This window comes from Neomonachus schauinslandi, chromosome 14, assembly GCF_002201575.2.
Source record: "Neomonachus schauinslandi chromosome 14, ASM220157v2, whole genome shotgun sequence".
Lineage (NCBI taxonomy): Eukaryota > Metazoa > Chordata > Mammalia > Carnivora > Phocidae > Neomonachus > Neomonachus schauinslandi.
In genome coordinates, this window is record NC_058416.1 from 84,394,785 (window position 1) to 84,418,699 (window position 23,915).

At 40.0% G+C, this 23,915-nt stretch overlaps 1 protein-coding gene across 3 annotated transcripts in view; it reads right to left on the reverse strand.

Moving 5' to 3' along the window:
- The window catches only part of ATP2A2 (ATPase sarcoplasmic/endoplasmic reticulum Ca2+ transporting 2), a 58,971-nt gene that overhangs the window by 17,737 nt on the left and 17,319 nt on the right, over positions 1 to 23,915 (reverse strand). For all 3 annotated transcript variants that reach the window (XM_044921314.1, XM_021698698.2, XM_044921312.1), the window contains exons 6-8: positions 7,068 to 7,148; positions 4,894 to 4,979; positions 3,114 to 3,578 (exon numbers count right to left, since the gene is read on the reverse strand). In XM_044921314.1, coding sequence (XP_044777249.1) covers positions 3,114 to 3,578; positions 4,894 to 4,979; positions 7,068 to 7,148 — 632 coding nt within the window. The remainder of the gene's footprint in view (positions 1 to 3,113; positions 3,579 to 4,893; positions 4,980 to 7,067; positions 7,149 to 23,915) is intronic.

The following is a 23,915-nucleotide window of genomic DNA, read 5'->3' on the forward strand; positions in this document are numbered from 1 at the left end:
AAGATTTTACTTATTTGACAGAGGGAGACACAGCGAGAGAGGGAACACAAGCAGGGGGAGCGGGAGAGAGAGAAGCAGGCTTCCCGGCAAGCAGGGAGCCCGATGCGGGGCTCAATCCCAGGACCCTGGGATCGTGACCCAAGCCGAAGGCAGATGATTAACGACTGAGCCACCCCGGTGCCCCCAGTAAATAAAATCTTAAAAAGGAAAAAAGTAATCTCTGCACCCTACGTGGGGCTTGATCTTACAGCCCTTGAGATCAAGAGTTGTATGCTCTGACTGAGCCAGCCAGTCGCCCAAAAAGCTTCATTTCAAAAGTATACTTAGATATAAATCAACCTTGGAACGGAACTAAAGCCATGAGCAAGACATACAAAATGGCTTAAAAAAAAAAAGTATATAATGGGATTTAAAACGGACTCCTGATAAAAAAAGGTTCTAGTTCAAACATATACAACCATTGTCGAATGAGGAAAAGATTCATGTCCAAGGTCACATGCAGCAAGATCAGTGACGCCTACATTTTTTTCTAACAGATACAACACCTAAAAAAGGAAGCTTGTCAAATGGCTCCTTCCAAAGATGTTTGACATTTTACAGAAGAGGAACAAAGGACCAGAGAGGTTAAAGCATGTGCTCAAGGTTATATAATTATTAAGTGGAAAAGAGAGGACTGGATTTAACTACCAATCTCAAAGAAAATCCAACTTTACCCTTTTATCAGAAGTTGTGTGACTCTCGGATATGTTACTTAACCTCTCAGGGCCTTATAGTTTTTCAAACCTCTTTTGAGCAGGATTACCATATGATTCAAATAAAGTCACATGTGAGAAAACAAATTAACTGTACTAAGCAATATCAAAGCAAGTTAGCATTATTACTACATGCCATGTCATTTCTTTAATGATACAGTTTATAAAAAATGAAACTCTCTGGGTTTATACCAAAGTCCAAAGTATTCTAAGATATTCAGAATTCTAATCCACATTAAGTAAATCTGAACGCACGTGGGTGGGCATTTTAGATTTCGAGCAAGTAAACCACTTAGGAACTGCATGATGAAAGTATCTCTTAAGTCAAGGGCAGTTATGCAACCCACTGCAAGAAACCTCCTGGAGAATACTGATTAGCATCAGCTTTCTGTCAGAGAGGGAGAACAGAACAAAGAGGCAAGCTAGGCTGTTTCTTTAATAGAAAAAAACATCTTAAACCAGTTAAGGGAAAATATAAAAACAAAAAATTTTTCCTATGGACTCTGTTTTATTCTTTTTTTTTCTTTTTAAAGATTTTATTTATTTATTTGACAGAGAAAGACACAGCGAGAGAGGGAACACAAACGGGGAGTGGGAGAGGGAGAAGCAGACTCCCCGCCGAGCAGGGAGCCCGATGCGGGACTCGATCCAGGGACTCCAGGATCATGACCTGAGCCGAAGGCAGTCGCTTAACCAACTGAGCCACCCAGGTGCCCGGACCCTGTTTTATTCTTATTTTGAAATTTGATTTTCTGCCACAGTTTGAAATTAGTTGCCAACTAGCTATTAGCTAATTTACGCAACCTTTTCTGGTTCCAAGGAATGAAAACTTAGGTAGCCAAGTCAAACCCTGCACTTCTGGTGAAACCCAGGACAGACTGGCAGCTTACCACTTAAGAGACAAAACACCTGTCAGTTCATTCTAAGTCGGGATCTGGACTACACAGAGTTTGGCTTGGGTGGGGGGTGGGGGTGGAGGATGGGATGGACGCTGATGATGACTGTGTATCTAAAAATCATCCTGAGTTTAAATTTGGCAAGATAAAGATTCAGAGGGTTTAACTGTATTAAAAACAATTTCTAGGGGCGCCTGGGTGGCTCAGTTGGTTAAGCGACTGCCTTCGGCTCAGGTCATGATCCTGGAGTCCCGCGATCGAGTCCCGCATCGGGCTCCCGCTCGGCAGGGAGTCTGCCTCTCCCTCTGACCCTCCTCCCTCTCGTGCTCTCTGTCTCTCATTCTCTCTCTCTCAAATAAATAAAATCTTAAAAAAAAAAAAAACAAAAAAAACAATTTCTAATGCAAAAAAATATTATCCAAAACCCTGGAGCTAAGGCCAAGAGGATGCCCACATGTCCCTTCAATGTCATTCAGAAGCATTCTTTTAAGAGGCTCACTCCAAGATGTAGTATTCTAGAAAAATTTAACATTGTTCCACTGTGCTACTTACTATTAAGAGCTCATGTTACATGAAATTATGGATTTGTGTCCTGTAGGAAAGATAACCTGTAGTTTTACTGCCCTACTGGATATTAACCAGTTTTTGCAATCTAACATATAGCAATTCTATGCTGTTATTGAGTACTTCCTCAAATGCTCTTGTAACCAGTTTTACTGATTCCCTCATTATTTAACAAGCCAAACAATCTTTGACCCAGTGTCCACTGAATATTTTTATGAGTTGTGTACCTTCTGGAAAATTATACTTTGAAAAGACTTGTACAAAGTTGTTTAAATAAAACCTAGGAAGAGAACATAATTCAGCTGTATCAGTGTTTCTGTAGTTACTACTTTTCTAAGCGCAAGTTTAAACAGTTTCTTATTTTATCCCCCCAGTGATGGTCAAAACAACCTAAGAAAGGAAGGATGAACACATACAACAAAGCAAGTTAAAGGCAATTATTTAACTTTCAAGAAAGCATGTCTCATTCAATGTGTTATGGAAATACCAGTTAGAAGTTTAGCTAGGCAGGTAGGGAGGGAACTAGCTGCTTTATAGGACTCTCTTCCTTTAAGGCTGTAAGTGCAGTAACACACGATGCACTCAGAGACAGAGGAGCAGGAATACAAAGGGAACATAGTCACCTAACACATTAATAGATTGCCTATAGTCACCTTCCCCAACATAAGCACATCAACTATGCAGATACCCTTTATTCCATGAATTAATTTTAGGAATTCGATGACTAATTCCTCTGGGGCATCAGATTACCTTGGGCTCTGGCTATACACATAACCCGTTTGTTTAAAGCACTCAAAAAGGTATCAAATTACGAATTCAAGGTTTTGATGGCATGAGGGCATATTCCTAGGATGAACCAATGACCACCACCAGCAAAGAATCTTAAATCACTCCCACTTACCCTGCACACAGACATCTGGTTCGTCGTCAGTGTACCAGTCTTGTCTGAGCAGATAACGGAAGTACAACCAAGGGTTTCCACAGAAGGGAGGCTTCGAACAATAGCATTTTTCTTTGCCATTCTGCGAGTTCCAAGAGCCAGGCAGGTAGTGATGACAGCAGGCAGACCTTCAGGAATGGCTGCCACAGCCAGAGCCACCGCAATTTTGAAGTAGTAAATAGCGCCCCTGATCCAGGAGCCTCCATGAACTGGGTCGTTGAAGTGCCCAATGTTTATGATCCAGACTGCAATGCAAATCAGGGAGATGACTTTGGAAAGCTGTTCCCCAAACTCGTCTAGTTTCTGCTGGAGGGGGGTTCTCTCCTGCTCTGTTGCCACCATTTCATCCCGGATCTTGCCAATTTCTGTGTTCACTCCAGTTGCCACCACCACTCCCATGGCTTTGCCAGCAGCAATGTTCGTACCCTACGACAGAAGTAGAGGAAACTGGTTATAAGATTAACATCGCACCCAACTTAAAACTGACTAGCAAACTCAGACTCAGGTGGGTTTTGACTAGAGCACCCAGACTGTCATATTCTACTGGGCCTTGGAGGGTCTGCTCCTCAGAGAACCAGCCATCCAACCTTGATGCAGGCGGCATGGTACAGCTCTCCTTGATTCGCATTTCATGTGGTCCCCACTCGCCCAGAGCAGCTCCGCCCTGACCCCCCCGGAATCTCTATTCACCATACCGAACCTGGCTTGCAGACTAGCTTCGGGCTTCAACAGTGCTCTAACCCCTCTGCGTTCCTCATTTTTCAAACTCCATACAGTCCTCAGCCCTAAGCATTCTCCACTGCGGGCTCCAATAGTCCCACCTCCCCTACTTTCATCACCCACAATAAGCAGGGCAACCAGCACCATGTGCTACCTTGAGGATCTCCACTCAAGCACTGGCATTCAAAAAATCAATGAAATCAAGTACAGGGCTCTCTCCCCACCCCACTTTAATTCCTAGCACTGGCATGATACAACTTCATTATTTCCACCGTGATTCTGTAGCACTTTACTTACTAGGAGTGGTTAGGCTCCCACACTAACCCACAGAACCTACCACTTCAAATAGCATATAAAATACCAAACAAGCAAAATATACAAATTTCTCAACTTTTTATTTCAAAAAAATTTAACAGAAAAACAAGTAGTACAATGAACATCCGTTTTGCTTTTCATTCAGACTCACCGTTATTAAATGGTTTGCCACATCTGCTCTCTCTCTAAACACATACCTCGCCCATATCATTTTAAGAAGCCTTTTCCACACAAATCTACTTTTCAAGGTTTACAGATAAAGAATTTAAAGATGTCTGACCTGATCTTTTATTCCCCCCTCAAAAACTTGCTAATTAAAACAGACAACACTGGGGAGCCTGGCTGGCTCTGTCAGAAGAGCATGTGACTCTTGATCTTGGGGGTCTTGAGTTCAAGCCCCACACTGGCTGTAGAGTTTACTTAAAAATAAACAAACTTAAAACCCTGCAGATTTTAAATTCTGAGAATGTCTCCAAATAAAAATACATTTTGCGGGGCGCCTGGGTGGCTCAGTCGTTAAGCGTCTGCCTTCGGCTCAGGTCATGACCCCAGGGTCCTGGGATCGAGCCCCACATCGGGCTCCCTGCTCCGCGGGAAGCCTGCTTCTCCCTCTCGCACTCCCCCTGCCTGTGTTCCTGCTCTCGCTCTCTGTCAAATAAATAAATAAAATCTTAAAAAAAAAAAAAACATTTGACAAAGTACTTACAGAAAAGAGCATGTTCTTTTTATCTTGATTGACAGCCCGTGGGTCCGGGACGGGGTCAGTGTGCTTGATGACAGATACAGACTCACCTAAGCAGGTTGTGAGAAGGGACTGTTAGGTCTGTGCAATTCATACCTAGACCCTGAGCCCTCATCCACTCATGCTACCACCACTCTCAGGAAAGGAGATAAAAGACCCAATTCACTTGAAGGAGAAAAACTAGTAAAATTTAGAAATAGAATCCCAGTCAATTGCCTGTATTTCCCGGAGTAACTATTCAAATCTAGTTTATTTTCAGGTATCAACTTTATACTCTAATAATACTGTGAATATATATTTATATTTGTTGTAAACTTACGTATATACACTCTCTAATACTTCATAAAAAGGTCAAAGTATATTTATTCTTAACACAATGAACATACTAGATACATTATACGTATAATGAGAAGCATGTACTGGGAAGCCTATTTTTGTTCATTAATGCCAGACATGAGAAATGAAAACATTGTTTTAGAAATATCTTCATTAGTAATGAGTGATCAGACCATTCTATTTCAATAAAATAAAACTGAAAAACAATCAGCACTAAAAACATCACATGGTAGATAAAGGACTACTTGAACTTTTACAATGTCTTGTTGAATCTGGTTTCAACAGTACTTAACATCGCTTATGAAATATATAACTGGGGTTGGTCTGAGTAACATGAAATATGGCTCCAGTTGTTCATTTAAATTTCAGGGAGCCGACTTCCCTCTCGATATCTGAACAAACCTGGTTCCTCACTCTAGTCTGAAACTACAGTATCATTATTTAACAAAAAAACCACTGAATAAGTTTTATGAGAGGTTTTAAAAGATAATTATTTCTGTAGGCATACTATGAAAATCTTCTATGCACCACCTAATCAGTTTCCCAACATTTTATGGATCAATCAGCTTTCAGCTTGTTGCTGCTAATGGGAGTTTTAGTAACTAAGCTATTCATAGAGAAACAAAGAGCCCAGGTTACTCACAGCACTACCTCCTAGGACTTCCGCTGCTTTTCAAAACTGATAATAAGATAAATCTTGATTACCTTTGGGTTTTCTATTTACCCTATTTAATTCAGGTTAGCATTGTGTTAAGTTAATCTTCTGACCACCTTACTTCCAGTTAATTAGAACCCTCCACCCTAGACTGTGCCTTTATCAAACAAAAATGGAAAAATGTTCCAAACAATTTCAAATCTAAGCGTGCAAACTTTAGGCAGTAAAACATTCACCGTTTTTGGAGGGTGCTAACTTTTGTTAACTGTACATTTGATCATTGCAAATATGTCAGATGCAAGATCAGCATTTCTCTAATGAAAAAAATTATAGCTCCGGAACCTCTCTCTCCTGCCTGGGAAAAGAACACTAAGTAATTAATTCATTTTCATAAAACAGAGAGACAACGCTTCAACCTTGAGATTATTACCTCTGCTAATGTAGAAATTTGTAACTTTTTTTAGAAAGTAAAAACATAAAAGAGATTTTTGGTGAAAGCTATTTTTTTTTTTTAAAGATTTATTTATTTGACCAAGAGAGAGGAAGAGAGAGAGCGAGCGAGTGAGCACAAGCAGGGGAGTGGGAGAGGGAGAAGCAGGCTCCCCACTGAGCAGGGAGCCCAATGCGGGACTCAATCCCAGGACCCCAGGATCATGATCTGAGCCATAGGCAGACGCTTACCCAAATGAGCCACCCAGGCACCCCGAAAGCTAATTTTTTATAAAATTAAAAGACAAATAGAGGTCTTATGAGATGAAAGCCAAGTTTCTTTAAACCCTTTAAACCCTTTAAACACTGGCAAAAAAGCCAGATTTCTAAAGCACTAAGAAATAACTATCTTGGAGGCGCCTGGGTGGCTTAGTCGTTAAGTGTCTGCCTTCGGCTCAGGTCATGATCCCAGGGTTCTGGGATCGAGCCCCGGGAGCCTGTTTTTCCCTCTCCCACTCCCCCTGCTTGTGTTCCCTCTCTTGCTGTCTGTCAAATAAATAAATAAAATCTTAAAAAAAAAAAAAGAAAGAATGAACTATCTTGGACAGGATTAAGGTAAAACCCTAAAAAGGGACAGGAGGGGCAGGAGCCAACTCACTCAGCACGGGGTCTGAGCAGGACTTCAACATTCAGAGACCTTCCAATGTATAATGCTTACCTGTGAGAATGGACTGGTCAACTCTTAGAGTAGTAGATTTGATGGAAGTTAATCTTATATCAGCAGGAACTTTGTCACCAACTAGTTGGAGAAAAGGCAGCTAAAATAAGTAATTTTGCAATTCATGTTTCATAGAGATGAAATCTGTCTCCAAGTAAAACACATCTTAAAGAAAATACATAGCCTGTATACAGCACAAATACATAAAAATCTGTTAAATTAAGCAAGATAACCACCTTCTCCTTAGGGTCACAAAAACTCTTGCTAAATAGATACCGGATTTGAATTACACAGGAAGGAAGAGAATAATGCTTGGGAAAAACTCTAAAGACACATTATTTACACACTTACACACACACATGGCATGGTGAGGGGAATCAAGTTGTATATACCATGGTTTATCCCATCTTCAGAAGAGATAAAATATCATAAGAAATAAAACTACAGAGACATAAATTTAAAACAAATTGACAAGAGTTGAGAAAATGCATCAAGTTTACAAAGATGTATAGAAATAGGGATTCTTATTATAGGGGGACTATAAAATCTGGAAATTTTGGTGTAAATAGGGAGAAAAAAAAAATCAGAGTTCTAAATCACTAGAGGCAAGTGCCTGAGCAGAGATCAATGAAATTCTGTGTTAGTGCACAGTTAATAAGGACAAATTAAATGCATGTAACGCATCACATGGTCTATGTAAAAGTAACAGTTCATTTCAGTGTTTATAATTCAACTCTGCTTCCAGACTTTGTGACCACCCTTATATGCTGCTAAGTATGAAGAAAAAAAATGTTATAAAACCTCTGGAGTACAGTTTGACAATATATCAAAACTACAAAGCACAGGTGCGCCTGGGTGGCTCAGTCGTTAAGCATCTGCCTCCGGCTCAGGTCATGATGCCGGGGTCCTGGGATCGAGCCCCACATCCAGCTCCCTGCTCGGCTAGGGACCTGCTTCTCCCTCTCGCACTCCCCCTGCTTGTGTTCCCTCTCTCACTCTCTGTCAAATAAATAAATAAAATCTTTAAAAAAAAAAAACTACAAAGCACAATCTTTTTACCCCACATAATCCACTACAAGGAATTTACTCTTCAGATAGGCTCAGCAGAATATGTTTAGTCACAGAGTAGTTTTATTATTAACAGTAGAAAGATGAGACAACTCCATTCACACTAAAGTGAAAATTTCCTCTAAGATACACTGTATATTAAGGGGGAAAACACAAGTGTGAAGCATCACCTGTATCGACTGTCATTCATATAACGAAATACCTTTGGGAAGGTATTACAAAATCTTAATGCTAGGTAACTGGGTACGGAGTGGAGGGAGACTTTTCACTTTGTACTTTTGAAATCTGATTTATCAAATAAATGAATAAACCTCTTGCATCACATCAAGAGGATCTGTAAGTCAAATGAGTCTTCTTCCCTGGGCCAAAGAGCTCCTTTAACAGCTCTTAAAGGGTCCACATCTCTAGTTTTATAGAGTAAATGCCACAGTGCAGATGCAGGAACAGATAAAGCCAATGTTTTACATGGTCTTGAGAATAGTGTCCAGAACACTGTAGACATTCAAATATTGTTGAACACATACTTATCAGTACCAAAACAACTGGATATTAAAATAAGTGTACAACAGCTTTCCCTGACTTTCTGAAAGGTAAATACGGTAGTTTTCCAAGTCTGACATAAGGGAGAGCTAAAAATTAGAACAAGTACAGTCTCCCCTAGAATTGCATATAGTTTTCTGTTGTTGTTGTTGTTTTGTTTTTGTTTTTTTTAAGAGGGAGTGGGGGGTGGGTGGGAGAGGCAGATAGAGAATCTTAAGCAGGCTCCATGCCCAGCACAGAGCCCAATGCAGGGCTGAATCTCACCACCCTGAGATTACGACCTCAGCCAAAATCAAGTCAGATGCTTGAACGACTGAGCCACCTATGCACCTCTACATATAGTATTTTTAAGTCAAATGTTCATTTTCCATGATTACTCTACATACTGAATTTTAACCGTCTGGTTATATATGTAAATTGGCAAAATAGCCTTCTGTCCAAGTAGATTCATTTCATCTGTTAAGCCTTCAATTTAGCTCTGATTTTTCTGCGTTTCAGAGCTTTGAAGTTCAGAAGACTGTGATTTATTTGCTTTTTGAGCTCCAGTTCATTAAACAGCCCTATAGCCTAACTAGGAAATGTGGTCACAAAGCAGCCCAGAAACAGACTGTCAGTATATAATCTCCAGAGGCAAAGATCATCCTTGCATTTGACTGCAGGGACACATTAGGTTAAGGTGAAATTCCTGCTGGAAATGCTTATGCAATGAACAGCAATACTCCCGGACTGAATAAATGAGAACCTTTCACTTTAATTCTGCTCCTACTACAATCAACCATATACGAAACTTCAGTGATCTAAACAGCTAAAATGCCCCATCAAGATGAAAATTTGAAACCATTTAAAATTTTTTACTGTATTATTTCTGGATGTCATAATTAACTTGATCACGCATGATCTGGAACATGAAAAGAATATAAGGTTCAATGATGAACCTATGACCCTAAATGGAAAATTTACTTGAAAATGTTTCTTGCTGTCATAGGCAATTTATGTCACAGGAAAATTTCTAACATGGCACAGGGGTCCCCACAATCTTTAAGTACTAAGACACTTCTGCACTCCAATAGCCGATCATATACCAGCAATTTAAAAGCAGAACATCTGATGCCTGGGTGGCTCAGTTGGTTAAGCGTCTGCCTTTGGCTCAGGTCATGATCCCAGGGTCCTAGGATCAAGCCCCAAGTCAGGCTCTCTGCTCAGCAGGGAGCCTGCTTCTCCCTCTCCCTGCAGCTCCCCCTGTTTTGTGCGCTCTAAAAAATAATAATAATAAAAATCATTTTTTAAAAAATTTATTTGAGAAAGAGAGAGAGCACACACGGGGGGTGGGCCGAGGCAGACGCAGACTCCCCGCTGAGCAGGAAGCCCAATACGGGGCTCAATCCCAGACCCTGAGATCATGATCTGAGCTAAAGGCAGACACTTAACTGACTGAACCACCCAAGTGCCCAGAACATTTCATTTTATACTGAAAGTTGCATCCTGTTTTTCTAGTTCAACAATTTTATGTATAAGCCACAGCATGTACTCTCATATACCTACCAGATTTAAAGCCAATCTAATATTCAAATTGAGGATAAACTATGAGAAGAATCAAAGGAAGTATCTTGGCATTTATTTTGCTGTGTTTCACTGGAAGCTCAGAGGATTTAAAACAGGTGGAACGTATCTTTGAGGCAATAAATACCAATATTAAATTTCTTTCCTGGGTAACATGGTGAACATATTAGCTATTAGTTTAAGACAGTTACTTACTATATATACTATATATTACTATATATATGCAGCATTAAAACTGGCATTATAAAAAAACAGCTACTTTCCCCCCTAAAGGTTTTTCTTTTTAAGATTTTATTTTTAAGCCATCTCTATGCCCAACATGGAAACCAAACTCACAACCCTGACATCAAGAGTTGCACACTCTACTGACTGAGCCAGCCAGGCACCCCTGCTCCAAAGGTCTATTTTAAATATATTAAATAATTTCTTTGCTGTACAGAAATTGTATGGATACACATTTAATTGTTGGCCATATATTTAGAAATGACTCAGCTGTCAAATGCTAGTAGAACAAATGAACTGGGAAGCCCTTAAAAACTGACCTCAAGCTTTTCTCAACTTTTCTTCCATCTGACAACAGCCATTCTAACTGGGAGGCAATTAAATATTTAGGAGTTAAAAGAAAAATATCATCTGGGAGCCATTTATAAACTATACAACCTCAGGACCCACTCTTCAAGAATCTGGTTCAAGGGGCGCCTGGGTAGCTCAGTCGTTAAGCTTCTGCCTTCGGGGCGCCTGGGTGGCTCAGTCGTTGAGCATCTGCCTTCGGCTCAGGTCATGATCCCAGGGTCCTGGGATCGAGTCCCACATAGGGCTGACTGCTCGGCGGGAAGCCTGCTTCTCCCTCTCCCACTCCCCCTGCTTGTGTTCCTGCTCTCGCTGTCAAATAAATAAATAAAATCTAAAAAAAAAAAAAGCTTCTGCCTACGGCTCAGGTCATGATCTCAGGGATTGAGCCCCGCATTGGGCTCCCTGCTCCGCGGGAAGCCTGCTTCTCCCTCTCCCGCTCCCCCTGCTTGTGTTCCCTCTCTCACTATGTCTCCCTCTGTCAAATAAATAAAATCTTAAAAAAAAAAAATCTGGTTCAATGCATTTGGGATGGGAATCCACCTTTTAAAAAAAGTTCTCCAAACACAAAAAATACAAGAAACAACAATAACCAAGCATAATAATGGGTTTCAGATCCCATGAAGGGCTTATTCAGAACAGCCTGTTTACTTTGTGCTGTTTCTCATGTGCCAAGTATGCCAGCTCTAGGCCAAGAAGACCTTAATTCCCCCAATACCTGAGAAATTTATTACCTTAAAGTTTTACATTGGGGGCACCTGGGTGGCTCAGTCAATTAAGCATCTTGACCGAGCAGGAACACAAGCAGAGGGAGTGGGAGAGAGAGAAGCAGGCTTCCAGCCGAGCAGGGAGCCCGACGCGGGGCTCGATCCCAGGACCTTGGATCATGACCTGAGTTGAAGACAGATGCTTAACAACTGAGCCACCCAGGCGCCCCAGCCATCTTGACTCTTGATTTCAGCTCAGGTCATGATTTCAGGGTCGTTGGATTGAGCCCCACGTTGGGCTCTGCGATTAGCAGAGTTGGCTTGAAATTCTCTCCCTCTCCCTCACCCTCTGTCCCTCCCCCTGCTCATCTGCAAAGGTGCAAGCTCTCTCCCAAATAAAGTTTTACATTTGTTTCCATTTGTAACTGATCTCTGTGAAAAAGCAGCATAAATCCATACAGAAGCATCAATCCAAACTGGTCTTTAAAAACCTGCTATGGGGGCGCCTGGGTGGCTCAGACGGTTAAGTGTCTGCCTTCAGCTGGGTCACGATCCCAGGGTCCTGGGATCAAGCCCCACATCAGGCTCCTGGCTCAGCAGGGAGCCTGCTTCTCCCTCTGCCCCTCCCCGTGCTCATGTGCTGTGTATCGAATGAATTAAACATAAAAAAAAAACAACCAAAAAAACTCCCCTGCTATGTTCTAGTATTCTCTTAGCTAGAAAAACCCTCACATCATCTTAATCAACCCATGTCCTCATTTTAGTTAGGAAACTAAAGCTCGAAGTAAAAGGGGTTTCACCTAAGGAAGTTCAATTAAGGAAAGACAACCTACTGTGTGACTCTGCTTTTTATTTTTCTAAGAGTCAATTTAGGATTGAATCCATTAAGAAGCACACTCTAGGGCGCCTGGGTGGCTCAGTTGGTTAAGCGACTGCCTTGGGCTCAGGTCATGATCCTGGAGTCCCGGGATCGAGTCCCGCATCGGGCTCCCTGCTCTGTGGGAAGCCTGCTTCTCCCTCTCCCACTCCCCCTGCTTGTGTTCCCTCTCTCGCTGTGTCTCTCTCTGTCAAATAAATAAATAAAATCTTTAAAAAAAACAAAAAACAAAAAACAAAACAAAAAAAAGAAGCACACTCTAAGGAAGGAAAAGATTCGTAAGATTCAATGGATACTTTTCAAACTAAGACATAACTTTCTTTTGTCTGCAGGCTTCTATGAATTTCAGACAGAGGGCTTTGTGAGTGAGGAGCAGGCAGTGCTGTTCCTGATGATCACACCCAGTAATATTTCCCTGATGGGGCATGTCAATGCCCTTAGGGCAAGTGGTAGTGGAAAATTCTTACTCTTGCCAAGTGGATGCTCTGCAATTTTTTCCTCTGAAATTTTTTCCCCGTCTCTTGGGTTCTGGTGGTGTAATAAAAGAATAAACTCTATTATAAATACCTTAGATTTGTTTAACATCTGACACTTTTCAAATTCAGCTCTTGGCTTCATAAGTCCGTAAGCTCTTTAATCTGCTACCACAATAGGGATTTCCACTCTGAACAAAATCCTCAATGTATGCTTTATGCTAGGTCACCAAGAATGCAAGTAAAAGTCAAAGGAAATTACTCTGCCACATTTTAGAAATGAACACAAACTTTATCTTAAAACCTGGGAAAGAATGTTCGTAAGCCATGGTACTTAAACGATGTTACACCATTCCATCAAAAATAAATACTGATGGGGGCGCCTGGCTGGCTCAGTCGGTAGAGCATGTGGTTCTTGATCTCGGGGTTGTGAGTTCAAGCCCCTGCTGGGTGTTGAGATTACTAAAAAAAATTAAATAAACTTTAAAATAAATGAATGCTGATAGTTAAAATCAGCATTACTTAGAAAAGGCCTTAAAAAATATTTATTTTAGGGGCGCCTGGGTGGCTCAGTTGGTTAAGCGACTGCCTTCGGCTCAGGTCATGATCCTGGAGTCCCGGGATCGAGTCCCGCATCGGGCTCCCTGCTCGGCAGGGAGTCTGCTTCTCCCTCTGACCCTCCTCCCTCTCATGCTCTCTGTCTCTCATTCTCTCTCTCAAATAAATAAATAAAATCTTTAAAAAAAAAAATTTATTTTATATAAAGAGAGCACACACATATGTTGGCAGGAGGGGAGGGCAGAAGGGGCAGGGGAAGAGAGAATCTTAAGCAGACTTCACACTAAGCAGAGAGCCTGACCCAGGGGTCGATCTCATGACCCTGAGATCAAGACCTGAGCTGAAACTAAGAGTTGGATGCTTAACCAACTGTGTGACCCAAGTGCCCCACAGAAAAGGCCTTTTTATGAATTGGTTATATGTAGGGGGGAAAAAATCTACTTTACTGTGACAAATTCTACCAGCTATTCAAGTCTTTTCTAAGGAAAAACTATATATAAGATCAGAAATTACCTCCTAAATATCACTATTGTTTTTGAGTTTAAATGGCTCCTAGGAAAAGCAAGCTGTAATAGAATTAACCTAAATTACTTAAACATTTAACTATGACTCAAACATTTTCATTATGTTTCTGATTTGAGTCATAGATTTTTATAGTCAGAGTGAATGAAATTCCTCACTTGAGAAGCCCACTTGCCTACTTTCTCCAGGCCTCAAGAGTGAGCAGGGAAGGAACATCACAAATCGCTAATACCAAGTTTGCTCCCAGTCCATTTTTTGGGAGTATTACCCATGAGAAGACTCATCTTTCAAAAATGCAAATGTTAAAAAAAAAAAAAAAAGAGCAAATGTAATACTCTTATTTAAATTTAAAATGTTTCAATAATGGGACGCCTGGGTGGCTCAGTCGTTAAGCGTCTGCCCTCGGCTACAGTCGTGATCCCAGGGTCCTGGGATCAAGCCCCCCATCGGGCTCCCTGCTCCTGTGTCTGCTTCTCCCTCCCCCTGCTCATGTGTGCTCTCTCTCTCTCTCCCCCTCTCAAATAAATAAAATCTTTAAAAATAAAATAAAATAAAATGTTTCAATAGTTTCTTCCTCCCAGAACTGAGATCAAGTTAGTATCTTAACCGTGGTTTACAGGACTTCCCAGGACCTGGCTGCTGCTTGCTTCTGACCACAATCCCCTTCCTCTAACACAACACAATGGTTTCCAATTCCTCAAAGTTCTTTCTGAGTCTCACACACCCTCTTCTCCTTCACCCCACCTGACCCCACCCAGCAAGCCTCTCCGTGAACTCCCACTTTAGGTTGCTATCCCTTTCAATGTGCCCACAGACAGCTGTCCTTTCCTTTTCCAAGGCTCTCACACCACGTGCTCGGTAAGTCTTCCTACTCAGTCACTGCTCATTTCCTAGCCCCAAGCACTGTGCTGGTGCACAGTGGACACCAGGTAAAATATCTGTCAACGCATGAAGTACTTGCACACATTATTTCCTTTAATAAACCAGCATCACAGATTTATGATATTATCAAGTTGAAGAACATCACAAAAAGAACAAGGAAGAGAGTCAGGACCAAAGAGATCTCAGACTTGGTTGAGCCGAATGAGGCAACAGTGATTGTTACTTAAATTCTACATTTAGACTATCAACAAAAAAACCACGTATGCTAGCAGAGATCGGAGGTGTAGGGGAAAGAGCACATGTGAGAGCAGGGCTTTAGCTGGTAAGGCGATGAAGGTTGCCAAAGAAGTGTCCTTAGCCTGTAAAAGCAGACTAAGGAGTGTCTAGACTATCAACCAGACTCCATTTACATAATGGCATTTAAGTCTGGGCACCAAAGAAAACCATCAAGATGGTAAAGGGTTTGAAAATAATTACATGAACAGCTGAAAGTGCTAAAACTAGCTTGGAAATTAAAATTTTAGCATAGGGCGCCTGAGTGGCTCAGATGGTTGAGTCTGCCTACAGCTTGGGTCATGATCTTCAGGTCCTGGGATCAGGCTCCCAGCTCAGCGAGGAGTCTGCTTCTCCCCCTGCTTGTGCTCTGTGTCTCTCTCTCTCAGATAAATAAATAAAATCTTTAAAAAATAAAATAAAATTTTAGCATACACCACACTGTTAGCACTCAAGACTCCCCGTTCCACCACAACTGTCTCTTTCGACTGGACAAGCTGCAGCTGCTCCAGATTCTAGTCACTTAAGCTCCCCTCCGGTTCTAAAAGGGCCATGAATTTACCTTCACCCACCTAACGGGGCTATCGTGGCAGGAGGAATCAAACTTTTGTGTGACTAAAAAGTGAAAAACTAACGTACAGAACAGATGAGTATATTGTAGCTAGTAATAGCGAATATTTTATAATAAAACAGACTAAAAAAGGCATAGCTGGTCCTAAAGAGCCAAACTTCCAGTGACTGGAGGTGTAACAGCTCATGAGATGCTGCAGAAGCAGCCCGTTACTAAGCAAGCTTACAGCACACAGTATCTGGCATACCCACCAACAGTTTTCTCATTATTACAAAAGTAAAGCCTGCTTTTAAAAGGTGAAAACCCGTTCCTCAGTCCCCTCATCCAAATAGATACCAGCTGTTAACATCTTTCTCTCCTAGGCATCTCTCTACGGATAACACTTACTAAAACTTTATTAAAACAGAAATCACAAACCTTTTACATTAATATATACTTATCTGTCTCATGCTTTTTTAATGGCTGCATAGTGCTAACACCCACTAAAATTTGGGGAATGCCTGCTTATTCCATACCAACCACTGCCATAAGGGCGTTACGGGTTACTAACAACCTTCATAATTTTAAGAAAGAGGTGGTTATCTTCATTCCCAGTTTACAGATGAGAAAAATGAGGCACACAAAGCAAACCTGCTCAAGGTCACAGCGTTTATAGCCATACTACATAGTAAGTCAGTCACCATTTTCATGGCCATCTAGGCATTTCTTATTTTTCCTATTACACTGTTATATGCTAAACCTCTTTGTGCACTGAGATTACTTCCGGAGGACAGATTCATAGAAGCAGAATTTTCCCACATATACTCCCACCAAATTTAATCCCTGCCATTTCTTCATTCTCAATCTTCTATTTTTCTGAGCATTGGAATACTTTATTTTTCAAAATTCTTTTATCTTCAAGATCAAAGTTGTTTTACATTTTTACATAGTCAAATCTGGTGCTCTTGGAAGTTCTGTATCACACTTAGGAAATGTGTTCCCAATACAACGTGCTTTCTTCTAATTTTTCCAAAATCTTAATCAGAGTGACATGGATGGAGATGGTACTTACTGGCACTGTGACTACCTCTGAGTCATGGGGAATGGGGAGGAGGTAATTACAGGAAATCAGGAAATGCCAGCCCCAGGAGATTTAGGTGAGGCTTCGAGATCAACTAGTCCATCGTGATCTGATGGGTCAAAGGAGACCTTCCTGAGTCCCTTGTTTCTCAGGTTCTTAAAAGTCTTAGCTACCCTGACTGATGAATGAAGGGCCCTAGGTCTCAAAACTCTCTGCTTCTAATACATCTGCCCTGATTTCTATAAGACTATTTGCTCTTCTGCTTATGTACAAGTTCTTAAGATTAAGAACTTAACATCTCGGATTCTGAAACAGAATTATGACTTATAGGAACACCTAAGATAATGATTTCTACACTATCTGGATGCAGAGGCTCAGACTTACACCTCCAGATAGCCCTTTCTTCTATCCTTCTCACTGCAAAACAACTCCATATGGGGGAAAAGGCACGAGAGCAAACCTGCTCCCCACCTTATTTGGTCATACATTTTTGCTTCTACTTCTCTGATCCATGTTTATCATTTTAGAGCATTTGGGTTTGTTGTTTTTTGTTTTTTGGGGGGGGTAAGTAATCTCTACTCCCAACGTCAGGGGTTAAACTCATGATCTCAAGATCAAGAGAGTCTCATGCTCTATCAACTAAGGCAGTCAGGCACCCCATGTTTATCATTTTAGAAACAGGTAAAAGCTATTTAACAATGTTCCAGCAATACTATGTAAATTGCTTAACAATATTTTACTTAATTACACCACTTAATTATACTTCTTTTCCCCCTCCCCAGTTTTATTGAGATCAATATATAACACTGTATAAGCTTAAGGTGTACAACATGTGATATATGTATAAACTGCAAAATGATTACTACAATTAGTTAATACATCCGTCAGCTCATAGTTTTAATTTTTTTTCCTTGTGGTAAGAGCTTTTAGCAACTTTCAAATATACAGTGTTGTTAACTATAGTCACCATCTTTGACATTACATCCCCTGAACATGTGTCTTACAATTGGAATTTTGTACCTTTTGGCCACCTTCACCCAGTTACCTCACCTGGATGTCCCTGGCAAACACCAATCTGTTTTTTTTTTGGGATTTTTTTTTTTTTTTTTTTTAGATTCTACATATAAATGAGACCACACAATATGTGCCTTTCTCTGACTTATTTCACTTAACATAACACCCTCAAGGTCTATCCGTGTTGTTGCAACTGGCATGATTTCCTTCTTTTTTATGGCTGAGTAATATTCCACTGCACATATATAACACATTTCTTTACCCATTCATCCATCAACAGATGTTTAGGTTGTTTCTGTGTCTTGCCTATTGCAAACAACACTACAAGTTAACATAGGGGTACAGATATTTCTTTGGGATAGTGATTTCTTTTCCTTCAGATATATACCCAGAAATGGAATTACTGGATCATATGAAGTACATACTTTTAAAAAACATTGCTCTAAGCAGCTAGCCAGATCTGAAGGCCTGTTTTTGTCTGTTTTTAAAAGAGCCCTCAATGGGCCACCTGGATGGCTCAGCAAGTTAAGGGTCTGACTCTTGATTTCGGCTCAGGTCATGATCCCAGGGTCGTGAGATGGAGCCCCAGGTCAGGCTCTGAGCTCAGCATGGAGTCTGCTTGAGATTCTCTCCCTCTCCCAGTCCCCACTTCAAGTGGGTGCACACACATGCTCTCTCAAATAAATGAAAAAATAAATCTTTAAAAGAGCCTGTAAGAGAAGAATGATTTTTACAATTTTAGAGGCTTAATTACATATATTTTTCTACAGAGACTGTGTGGGGCCCACAGAGCCTCAAATATTTACTAAAAGGCTCTGTATGCCAAAAAAAAAAAAAAACAAAAAAAAAACACCTCTCTGCTCTATAGCACAGAATCTTGGGTATTTGTATCAGCGGTTAGAGAGCTTGGCAGTTATGGATTAAAGTGTTTGCTGACTTTCAGACTGCTCCAAATCCTTTTTTTCCTAAAAGCAAAAGTACACCTGGACTCATGGCCCCAGTTAACAAATGATAAGACCATGTTATCAGAATCAGACATCTTCTAAAGCCAGAAAGCTCCTTTAAAAAGTCTACTCCAATTACCCAATTCTGTAGAGGTTAATCTGTCCAGTGTCATGCAGAATTAGAATAATAATCCGGGTTCTTCTGTCAACCAGTCATCTTTGTATTTTACAACTTTGTCTTTCCTTTCCCTCAACTGCTTGGAAACACCGCTTCACAGGTTATTAATTTCCATTACTGGAAGGTGACTATCAACAGTGGAACTTTTCTTCCCTTAAATAGCTGCCAAGTTTAAGAATTAGTTTTTTTATTGACTAAATCCCAAAACTGCTGGCACTACTTACTGAACATTAACTTTTCATTTTAGGAAATAAATCAATTTCTTCAGAAGCTAAAGCAAATGGAATTTTATGTTAAGACTGTCATTTCTATCACATAATCTTAAGATATGATTTGCTCCCAAGTATACTTACTATAGGACAGAAATCATCAAGGATACTTCTATCTTTGTACTATTCACCAACTCCAGGTTACCAAGATACATAAAGTTTGTTGGTTTTTTTTTTTTTAAAGATTTTATTTATTTATTTGACAGAGAAAGACACAATGAGAGAAGGAACACAAGCAGCGGGAGCGGGAGAAGGAGAAGTAGGCTTCCTGCGGAGCAGGGAGCCTGATGTGGGGCTCTATCCCAGGACCCTGGAATCATGACCTGAGCTGAAGGCAGACGCTTAACGACTAAGCCAGCCAGGTGCCCCCATAAAGTTTGTTTTATTTATTTATTTTTTTAAAGATTTTATTTATTTTTTTGACAGAGAGAGACATAGCGAGAGCAGGAACACAAGCAGGGGGAGTGGGAGAGGGAGAAGCAGGCTTCCCGCAGAGCAGGGAGCCCGATGTGGGACTCGATCCCAGGACCCTGGGATCATGACCTGAGCCGAAGGCAGACGCCTAACGACTGAGCCACCCAGGCGCCCCATAAAGTTTGTTTTAAACAATCCTGAAAACAAAGGCGTTGAGAGTCAATAAATAACCCCCCCAGGCACACACTAGAACCCCTAAAATTCTGAAGTGAAGACTTTTATGACTACCACAGCTTGATTCACTTTGATAAGATTAGGAGATAATCCAGAAAACGTAAAAATATGGATGTTTGTTTCTCATAAAATTATACCTGATTTTACGAATTTGGGTTTCCAGCCAACCAAATATTTTCCTGGCATTAAGGTAATACAAAAGTACTGTGGCTTCAGATGATGAAAATGTAGTAACTATCTCCGTATTTTACTTGCCAGAGCAATTTTATTTGGCTCCTATATTCTAGATACTTCTAAGGTTTACATAGCATCTGCTATGCATGCTTACACAATGTCTCCTTGGAAAGGTTATTAGCTGGTATAGCAACATCTGAAATTTAAATTCCTTAATCCCTACATCTCCCCCTCAAAAAACCTCCTGGTCCAGCTTAGCCTTCAGAAAGTTCAGCAAAACTACTCTATACTCATCCAAAAGCTAGCAAAAAGGACTTTATCACCTGAATTTAAGAGATGAACCCTATATCCAAAAAAATGGCTACAAAAAGATCTCCTTTTCTGTAAGTATCCAAATAGTAACTCCACACTTGGCTTTTATCTCCAAAACAGTTCACAATATTCTCCAGTTTTTCAATTCATCAAAGAATCCCTCAAACTTAATTTCATAATTTAAATGAAAATATAAAAGTTACCATGTCTAAAAGCACAGATCATGCCATTTATCCCTTAGGCTATGTAGAGAGTAAGACTGACTGCCAAGAAATAATTTGGATCTACACTTAAAATTCAAGTTCATTTCTTTGGTTCACAGAACTGAATTACTGTGCTAAATGCCAAATGGCAGAGTCAATCAGATTATTAATCCTAATAAAAGTAGAAGTTAAAAAGCCTCAACATGTATAGTTTTAATAAATAAACGCTTATTTATCCGGCTCAGGTTAAGCACAGTATGTTTATCCAAAAAGGTTCCATACATCCTTGTACACATTTTAGGATTACGTGTTACCCAGTTCAGTGACCCACTGGTTCTAGTAATTGAGCAAAACTATGATTTCTAATTTGGATATAGATATACAACCACCATGAAAAGTCACCAAACAGACCAAACAATATATTGACAACCTAAAAATTAAATTGTGATCTGGCTTCAACATGATAAGGGCCACCTACAAAAGCCACAGCTAACATAAGACTTCATGATAAAAGGCTACACTTACCCCCTATGATCAGGAACAAGACAAGAATGTCTACTCTTGCCACTTCTATTCAATATTCTACTGGGGATTCTATTTAGGGCAATTAAACAAGAAAAAGAAACAAAAGGCACCCAGATGGGAAAGACACAGAAATATTTGTTTGCAGATAACATGATCTTATTTACAGAAGATCTTAAGGGCTCTTGAAAAACTAGTAAGATTCCAGCAAGATTGCAAGGTTTAAGATACAGACAAAAATCAATTGTATTTCTATACACCAGCGAAGAATAATTTAAAAATGAAACAGAGAAAACAATCCCAATTACACATAGCTTCCAAACAAAAAAAAACATAAAATACTTACGAATAAACAAGACAAGACTTGTACACTGTAAACAACAGAATGCTAAAATAAAAGACCTAAATAAATGGAAAGACACCCTACATTATCATCCAAGTGGCATTTTTTTGCACTGGAAGATTTAATGTTGTTGGTGGCCATACTCCCCAAAGTTATCTACACAATTAACATAACTCTTACCGAGATCCTAGGTTTTTGTTTTGGAGAAAATAGCAAGCTAATCTAAATTTATATGGAAATGCAAGGGACCCAGTATACTCCAAACCATAAAGAAAAACAACAAAGTAGAGAGGACACAAACTCAATGATGTCAAAACTTACTACACAAAGCTACAGTAACCAAGACAGAGTGGTGTTGGCATAAGGATAGACACACAGATCAATGGAATAATAGTCCATTTGTAGCGGAAAATGTGGTCAATTGATTTTTGACAAGGGTGCCAGGACAATTCAATGAATGTCTTTTCAACAAATGGTGCTCAGACAACTGGATATCCAAATTGCAAAAGAAGGAAGCCCGACACCTACACACCTCACACCACACAGAAAAACCTTTGTGACCTTAGATTAGGCAACAGTACCTTAGGACACCAAAAGCACAAGCAACCAAAGAAAAAAACTGACAAATGGGACTTTATCAAAATAAAAAATATTTATGCTACAAAGGACACCAAGAAAGTAAAAAGAAAACCTACAGAATGGGAAAAATTATCGGAAACCATATCTGGTAAGACAGGATATGTAAAAACAAAACAAAACCTTACAGATGACTAAAAAGACAAATAACCCAATTTAAATAGATAAGGATTTGAAAAGACATTTCTCCAAAGACAACATACTAACAGAAAATAAACATAGGACAAGATGCTCAACATCATTAGGAAATTAGGAAGATACCACTTCATGGCTAAAATTAGAAAATAAAGATAATAACAAGTGTTGGTGAGAATGTGGAGAAACTAGAACTTAAATGTTGCTAGTGGAAATGAAAAATAATGCAACCACTTCAGATAACAGATTGGGAGTTGCTCAAAATGTTAAACATAGAGTAGTCATATGCCCCAGCAATGCCATGGCTAAGGGCGTACCTAAGAGATTGAAAGCATACGTTTACACAAAAACTTGTACACAAATATTCACAGTAGCATTATTCATAATGGCCAAGAAGGGGAAACAACCCAAATGTTGGTGAACTGATGAATGGATAAATAAAATGTGGTACACCCGAACAATGGGATATTCAGCCATAAAAAGTAATGAGATACATTATACACATGATGGAAAAATATGTGACCCATGCTGCATGGACGAATTCTGAAAAACAATATACCAGGTGAAGAAGGCAGTCTCAAAGGCCATATATTGTATGGTCCCATTTATATGCAATATCCAGAATAAACTGTGGCTGCTGGGGCCTAAGGGCAAGGGGTAGGGGGAGTGACTGCTAATGTTCTGCATCCCTCAGAATGGTCAAAATTCAAGAAGAGTAGTATACAAGAGCCCAGTGTTGAAGCACTGCACATGCTTTTAGCAATCCACGTACAGTGGGGGAAAGAGTAGGAAGGAAAAAGCATTAAACTATTAGAACTGCTCGCACTCCCCACAAATGTTTCAGAAAGAGGTGAAAGCAGAATGGGGGTTTAAACGTGTTTTTTGCCTAACATAGTTACTAGTAAGTCTATTCACCTAAGATGAGGGATTTAAACTCATCTTCTAATATTAAACCAATTGTTTTTTGATTAGTAAAAGAAAGGGAGTAGTTGCCAGAAGCTGGAGAAGGGCTTAAAGGGAAGTAACTGTTCAATGGGAACAGAAGATCAGTTTGAGAAAATGAAAAAGTTCTGGAGATGGATGGATGATGGTCTGGAGATGGTCGCACAACAATGTGAATGTGCTTAATGCCACGGAACTATACATTTAAAAACAGTTAAAATGGTAAACTTTATATTCTGTGTATTTTACCACAACATATACAAATAAGGGTATTCCAGTAGACTGGAAGTTTTAGGTCACACACACTGAATCAATCATTATTTGTCCTTCCTAAACCATCAAACACATACAAACATACAAAACACTACATTATAGGAAATAGAATTTCACAGCGGGCAAGAAAAGTCAGGTAAATTAGGGCTATAACCAAAGCTTTGCCACTGTGAGATCTGGGCAAATTAATAAATTATATAAAGTTTGTTTAACTTCCCAAAAAAGGCCAGGAAAGTTCGGTGGTATTGAAAACTAAAAATAGAGGCCCATAAGGAGAGGCATGAGATGAAATCATAGAAGCAAGCAGGAGCCATATGATGCAAGGTCTTTTAGGTGAAAAGCATTTTATATTTCAGGTACAATCGGGAAGCCACTGAACAATTTTAGCAGGTGAGTGAACAACAGGACCTTTAGGAAACTGCTCCGGCTGCTATGTGGAGAAAGGACTGGAAGAAGGTGACAAAGGAAGCCAGAGCCCAGTAAGGACACAAGGACAGTCCCAGTATGAGCTGGTGACTGAGGAAACAAATTCACAAATTTGGGTTTGTTTTGGAGACAGAATCAAATGGTCTTAGAGAAAGGTAACGAGAATGA